At 49.9% G+C, this 7,249-nt stretch overlaps 1 protein-coding gene across 1 annotated transcript; it reads right to left on the minus strand.

Moving 5' to 3' along the window:
• Nucleotides 1–3,469: 3,469 nt before the first annotated feature.
• On the minus strand, nucleotides 3,470–5,212 carry LOC148565981 (uncharacterized). The gene is made up of 2 exons (XM_088487326.1): nucleotides 4,397–5,212; nucleotides 3,470–4,018 (listed from the first exon to the last, which is right to left on the minus strand). Exons 1-2 carry the CDS (start codon nucleotides 5,210–5,212, stop codon nucleotides 3,470–3,472), a joined length of 1,365 nt encoding a protein of 454 aa, XP_088343452.1.
• Between the last annotated feature and the right edge of the window lie 2,037 nt (nucleotides 5,213–7,249).

A 7,249-nucleotide genomic window follows, 5' to 3' on the forward strand; every position in this document is an offset into this window, starting at 1 on the left:
GGTTTACTGGACGATTCGGGTTGTTGATGGGGTGTGAGGATGGGTCCTGCCTTAGCTTGAATCCTGGGAACGACTAGCATGAGCTGCCGGCCTTCCGAGCTCTAGGTGAGTTGAGGGGGGTGCCACCTGCAAGGACACTCCGACACTCAAGTCAGAAAATGTGCAGGTGGTCTGGGAATAAGAGATATGGTGACGTACTTTGGGGGAGGGGTAGGACCCTCCCCTTATATATCCTGTCAGTAGGGCGGCCCCACATGGGAAGGCCCCTTCCAGGAAGCTTCTTTCCCCACAGCTATCATGTAGCTGGTGGCAGGGGCGCGTGTCCGGGTCACAGAGCCGGACGGGTCGGTGCGCACCGATCCGATCACGTAGATCGGGTCGTTTATGAGTCGGGTCAGCCGTTGTGCCAGTTGGGCTGGGCTGTAACAGTACCCCAACGCGCCAGCTATGGTCGTGGGTGGTGTTGGTGGCGCGTTTTGTTTCCTTTCGTGGGTCGTCGTTCAGTCGGTCGTCCGTGGGGAGAACGTGTCTTCTGTGTGCGTGTATGTCTGTTTGTTACTGGGGAGCGTCTTTCATCGCCTCGTTCTTCGCGCAGAGCATTTAATGCTCTTAATGGCATTTCAAAACCATGCGAGAAAAGACCACCATGCCCCTGCCTTTCGCGCTCCTCAGGGTTGGTTTTCCTTGCAGTTTTCATTCGGTCTTGCCTCAGTTCCACTGCATTTTCTTTGCTTTCTCCTCTCTCTTGCAAAAATCTCCATTTCAAACCCCTGCTTCCTCCATATTCTTATCAGTCCTTCAATCTCTTTCCATTATCATCCTTATCCTGATAAGCTTCCTGTCCTTTTTCTTAGTATTGGTGTTTATTTTTGACTTTGCATGTGCATTCGGTATGAACTGCTTGACGTGAACTGCGTATTTACTTGTGTTCCAGCGTTAGGTAGATACTGTAGGGGGTTACCATTTTAGGATCTTGTTTTTTTGGCCTTATTTTGATGATTGTAGTTAATAAATAGGCAATCTGTAGTTTTCTGGTAGTGTCGTAGCTTTCTAGTAGTACTTCCGACCTCTCGGCCTTATAGACTGACTTTGAGTGGTGCCCCACTGTAGGCATGGATCAGCGTCGTGTCGTAAGGGTCGTGAGGCCGGCTCCGTACGATCGGTATGCCTGGGTGACGTCGGATGTAAAGGAGACCCCAAACCAAATGTCCCTGGAGGAACTTGACGAGTTCCGACGGGCCGATTACCTTTGTGGAGGAACCGACGAGGAAGCTAATTATGCAGCCTTTGTCCTTGCCGATAACGAACGCATATATGAGTTAAATCTGCACTTTCCCCAGGTCCCCGATTGGATGTGGTTGTATAAGGCCATGTTCACTCGCCTTCGCCTGGGAGTTCGCCTTCCCTTCTGCTCTTTTCAAATGGCACTACTTAATCGTTATGACGTAGCGCCGTCCCAACTGCATCTGAATAGCTGGGCTTCCATCCGCTGTTTCGAGATGGTGTGCAATTACCTGGAGCTACCGGTCTCCGTTGAAGTCAAAAATTTCTTTTTACTTTGACGAATCCCTCCAAAGAGGGGAAAGCTAAAAAAGGTTATATGTCCTTTCGGGCGGCCCAAGGTCGGCGAATCTTTGGCGTATTCGAAGATTCCTACCATGACTTTAAGGACAAGTATTTCAAGGTTCGCCCGGCCGAAGGTCGGCATCCTTTTTGGTTGACTCTTGAGAGGGAACGTCGCATACCGACGTACTGGAGCTTTGGGGCAGGGGCTAACGCTTTTACTAAGATAACGTACAAAGGGTTATCTCCCGAACACAAGAGGGTTGCCGACGTCTTGTTGGCCATTTTCGAGAAAAACCTTGTTAACCCTCATCTTCTCATGGGTGACTGGGATATGGCCAGGAATTATATATGTGAGTAGTTGTCTAGCTTACCTAGCGGTTTGTTTTCGCTTACGTGTTATTTTGGTTTATCCACCCGATCTAACGGTTAGTTGCTTTCTGTGTCTTTCTGCAGTGTCAATGTCTGCCGAGGTAACTGGACTTGAGGGTTTGTTCAACACCTTCTTAGCCGGTAGTGATGATGATTCCGCTACCCCTGATCATGAGACCCCGGTTAACGACGTTATTGAGCCTGAGGTCCAGTCCCAATCCGCCCAAGGGGAGGGGTCCGTGGCCAACGTCTCTCCGGGTCCTCGATTGGAGGCGGGAAATGGCTCAGATTCACGACCTGACGGGACTGAGGGGGAGGGCGATAATACAAACAAAAGGAAATCTCCCGCCAGTCCTGAATTTGAGATAATTGAGGAGCCAAGTAACAAGAGACCGTCTTCCAGCCTGGAGGGGGTTCTCATTGTTATGGAGAAGAACTTTGATGCCGAGAAGTTTATCGATTCTCAGTTGCTTCCCAGCACGGAGGACTTCTTCTATGGTGGGGACCTCGCTTCGCAGGCGAGGCGGATGTACCGTTGCTTGCTCTGGGGGCCGCGATAGCGAGGAAAGCGAAATCCGCCTTGGCGGGAGCGCGGACTCTGGAGACGAAGCTTGAGTCTTCTGTCAAGGCTAATTCCAAGTACAGGGATGAAGTGAAGCTACTTCGAGAGCGGTTACTCATTGCCAAGGAGAGGGCCAAGGCGGCCGAGGCGGAGATTGAGGTCGCTAAAGAGGAAGTCAAGACTGTTGATGCTTCTGTGCGCGTCTTACCGAACGGGAGCTTACTTTGGAAAGTCAACTTAATGCTGCTCAGGGTCGGGTGGTCGCGTTAGAGAAAGAGCGTGATGAGGCTCTCTCTTTGGCCAAGATCGCTCAGGACGAAGCTGCTGAATTCAAGAAGAAGTATAAGGACACCGTTAAGCAGGGTAGGAATGCTATCTTGATGACCGAGGAGGCCTTGAAGGCACAAGTAAAGCTCCTGGCTCCCGATTTTGACACCTCCGCCGTTGGCGTTTTCAAGACTATCAAAGACGGCAAAATTGTTGATATGCCGAAGAAGTGACGTGACTTGCTTTTGTACTTTGTAACTTGTGCACTTTGTAGTTTGTAATCCTTATGGTCTTTTCAGACTTTGAATTTGTTTACCGTCTGTTTGGTGTGACAAAGTGTTTGTTTCCCACCTTGTCGGCGTTTATTTTTCCTTGTTTTCTTTACCGTTTGCTGGTATTAACTTATATGTTCATGAATGTCTCGTCGTTTAGTTGATAATTAGCGAAGTCGGGTTATGGCTTTTATCGTTTCACTGGCTGCACCTAGGGCGTTTGTTGCTTTTGTGGTGCCCGGGGTGATCAGCCCCGAGACCGTTTACTCGTTACGGTGCCTTACTTAATAATAGCAGTGTGAAAAACAAATAATGATAATAAAAAAGATGACAAGCAGTAATGGTAAGTGGTTCAAATGTAACATGATAGCCAACATGTGACAAGGGCAAATAATCCATCATAAAGCGTTCTTACTAAGTCGGCGAGTTTATTCTAAGAGTAGAATCTTCTTAAGTTATTCGTGTTCCATGTTCTTGGGACTTCCTTGCCGTCTAACCATTCCAACTTGTAGGCGTCCTTGCCAATCACCTCTTTTATCCTGTAAGGTCCCTCCCAATTTGCCGTCAGCTTTCCTTCCCCAGGTGTCGGGACCCCAATATCATTGCGCCTTAGGACCAGATCATCCCGTTCAAACTCTCTTTTGAGTACCTTGGCATTGTAGCGCAAGGCCATTCTTTGCTTCAATGCTGTTTCTGATAAATGGGCCATTTCTCTGGTTTCATCCACTAAGTCCTTTTCCACGGCCTCTTCGATTCCTCCTAAGAGTAGTCGCGGGCTTGGCTCACCGATTTCCACAGGTATTATCGCATCCACCCTATAGGTGAGCCGGAAAGGCATTTCCCCAGTAGCCGACTGTTGAGTTGTGCGGTAAGACCAGAGGATCGAGGCTAGCTCGTCTGCCCACACTCCTTTCTTCTGGTCAAGTCGCTTCTTAAGGCCTTGCAGAATGACCTTGTTTGCGGCCTCGACTTGTCCGTTGGTCTAAGGATGCTCAACTGACGAGAACTTTTGCTTTATGCCCAAACTGGTAAGGAATTCTCTGAACTTTTTATCAGCAAACTGGGTCCCGTTATCCGAGATAATGACTTCCGGGATTCCAAATCTTGCTATCACGTGCCTCCATATGAACTTCCGACAATTTGATGAGGATATGATGGCCAACGGCTCGGCCCCTATCCACTTTGTATAATAATCGACCGCCACTATCAGGTACTTGACTTGCCCTGGCCCGACCGGGAAGGGTCCCAAGAGGTCGATTCCCTATTGAGAGAAAGGTTGGGAAGCCGTGAGGAGGTTGAGTTCCATTGCTGGCGCTTTGTGGAAGTTGGAGTTTTTCTGGCATCTCTTACACCTTCTTACAAACTCCTTAGAATCCGCCATCATAGAGGGCCAGTAATATCCGGCTCTTATGAGCTTCCTAGCTAAGGCCTTCCCTCCGATGTGGTGACCACAGCATCCTTCGTGGACTTTCCAGAGGACGTAGTCCGTTTTTTCGGGGCGTAGGCATTTCAGCAGCGGTTGGCTAAGTCCTTTTTTAAACAACTGGCCCTGTATGATTGCGTACTTGGCCGCTTCTCGCCTTATCGTTTTGGCTAACTTTTCGTCGCTGGGGATCCTGGCCTTTTCTAGAAATTCAATGATCGGGTCCATCCAAGAGGGTTCTGATTGGGTCAGCTGTAAGACCACTACTGGTTCTTTTATCAAACCTTGAATGAGAGACCGATTGCCAGTCCCTGGTTTTGTGCTTGCTAGCTTGGACAGGAAGTCTGCCCGTGTGTTCCTCTCTCTCGAAACGTGTTGGACCGTGACCTCCTCAAATTGCTTGCTCAACTCTTTGACTTTCTCCAGATACTTCTGTAACAATGAGTCTCTGGCTTGGTAGGTCCCATTGCTCTGAGAAGTAACGACTTGCGAGTCGCTACACACTTCCAGTCTTGTGGCTCCGACCTCCCTTGCTAGAGTTAGGCCGCCCAGCAGGGCCTCAAACTCTGCTTGGTTGTTCGATATTGGGAAATTGAATTTGACTGACTCCTCGTATACAACTCCAGCTGGGTTTTCCAAGATGATTCCTGCTCCTCCGAACGTTTGGTTGGATGCTCCGTCAACATAGAGCTTCCACCGTGTGCTCGGTGTCCCGTCGAGATCCCCTGTTATTTCTACCAGGAAATCGGCCATGGCTTGAGCCTTGATCGCGTGCCTGGGTTCATACTGTAAGTCGTATTAGGAGAGTTTGACATCCCAAGTCATCATTCTACCTGCCAGGTCGGGTTTCTGGAGTACTTGTCGGATTGTCTGATCTGTCCTGACGACTACTTGGTGTCCTTGAAAGTACTGCTGCAGCGTGCGCGACGATGTCAGGAGCGCATATGCCACTTTTCCAGTTTGCTATACCTTAGCTCTGCTCCTTGTAGCGCTTTACTCACAAAGTATATTGGTTGCTGGGTCTTCCCCTCTTCTCACACCACGACCGCCGCCAAGGCCTCGTCGGTTACTGCCAAGTACAAGTATAGCGCTTCTCCCTTCTTAGGCCTCGCAAGGACGGGTGGCGCCGAGACTATTTCTTTGAATTGTTTGAAAGCCTCTTTACATGCTGGGGTCCACTCAAACGCGATCCCCTTCTTCATTAGGTTAAAGAAAGGTAGAGCTTTGGCTGCTGATGCACCGAGGAAGCGGGATAGCGCGATGAGTTTTCCTGCTAACCTTTGGACATCTTTCACACTTCCCAGGCTCTTCATCTGTAGAATTGCTTCACACTTTTTCGGGTTGGCCTCCACCCTTCGTTGGGTTATCATGAACCCCAAGAATTTACCGGCTTCGACAGTGAAGGCACACTTCAGCGGATTGAGCCTCATTCCGTGTTGACGAAGAGACGCGAAGACGCTTTCCAGGTCACTTAAAAGGGCCTCGGGCCTGGCGGTCTTGACCAAGATATCTTCTACGTATACCTCTACCGTCTTGCCGATGAGGTCCCTGAAGACCTTGTTCATCAGCCTTTGGTATGTGGCTCCCGCGTTCTTTAGTCCAAACGGCATGACTTTGTAGCAGTATGTCCCTCCTGGCGTTATGAATGCCATTTTCTCTTCATCTGGCCAGTGCATCGGTATCTGATTATACCCAGAATAGGCATCCATGAAGCTCAGATACCAGTAACCTGCAGGTTGGGTAGGGGGAAGGAATCTTTGGGACATGCCTTGTTAAGGTCGGAGTAATCCACGCACATTCTCCATTTTTCATTGGGCTTTTTGACTAAGACTACGTTTGCCAGCCAAGTCGAGTAATCCAATTCCTGAATGAAGCCCGCCTCTAGTAAGTTGGCCGTCTGTTTGGCCACCTCTTTCACCCTTTCTTGGGACATTTTTCTCCTCTTTTGGGCCACTGGCTTTGCCTCCGGTCTCACGGCCAGCTGGTGTGACATGAATTGGGGGTCTATACCCGGCATGTCAGCCGGCGTCCAGGAAAACAAGTCGCCGTTGGCTTTGATCATCTCTATCAGGGGTTCTTTCAAGTCATGGGGTAGATTCCTGTTTACAAAGGTGAACTTCTCATCTGAGTCGCCGACCCTGAACTTTTCAAGGTCTCCCTCTGGTTCCGGCCTGGGTTTGTCATCAACCCTGGCGTCTAGGTCGTCGAGGAAGACACCAGATGCCTCTTTAGATTTCTTTCTCAGGGGGAGGCTGGCATTGTCGCATGCGACTGCCGTCTCCAGGTCGCCCCTGATGGTCCCCACTAATCCATCGTCAGCTTCAAACTTCATTTGCAATAGCTTGGTGCAGATCACCGCCCCAAACTCATTGATGGTTTTCCTCCCTAGGATAAGGTTATAGGCCATGGAGTCCCTTAAGACAACGAACTCCGCCATTAGCGACCTCTTCCTCCTGCCTCCGCCAATGGAGACCGGGAGGGAAACTACATCGTCCGGCTTGATGAAGTTGTCGCCTAGGCCTACCACGCCATGTTGGTGGCCTTTCAGGTCAGTATCTCGTAACCCCAGAGCATTAAATACATTGCAGAACATGATATTTGAGTCGGCCCCGTGTCCACCAAGGTCCGCTTCACTAGGCCGGTGCCCACTCTGGCCGTGATCACCATTGGCGGGTTAGCTGCAACCTCATCAAACCATTGATCTTCAGGACCGAAGGATATCGAGGGTAACCTCTGGGAGGTCGGCATGAGCCTGAAAGACATAGCTAAGACCTTGGCGTCCTTCTTGCT

The sequence above is a fragment of the Arachis ipaensis genome, chromosome B5, assembly GCF_059453495.1.
Source record: "Arachis ipaensis isolate K30076 ecotype BB chromosome B5, ASM5945349v1, whole genome shotgun sequence".
Classification (NCBI taxonomy): Eukaryota; Viridiplantae; Streptophyta; class Magnoliopsida; order Fabales; family Fabaceae; genus Arachis; species Arachis ipaensis.

Excerpts from the sequence above, each read along its gene's own strand:
- LOC148565981 (XM_088487326.1), bottom strand. The coding sequence starts at position 5,212 with ATGGCCGATTTCCTGGTAGAAATAACAGGGGATCTCGACGGGACACCG. Across the intron at positions 4,019-4,396 it reads TGGCGGATTCTAAGGAGTTT|ACCAACGGACAAGTCGAGGC; the intron begins GTAAGAAGGTGT and ends GAGCATCCTTAG.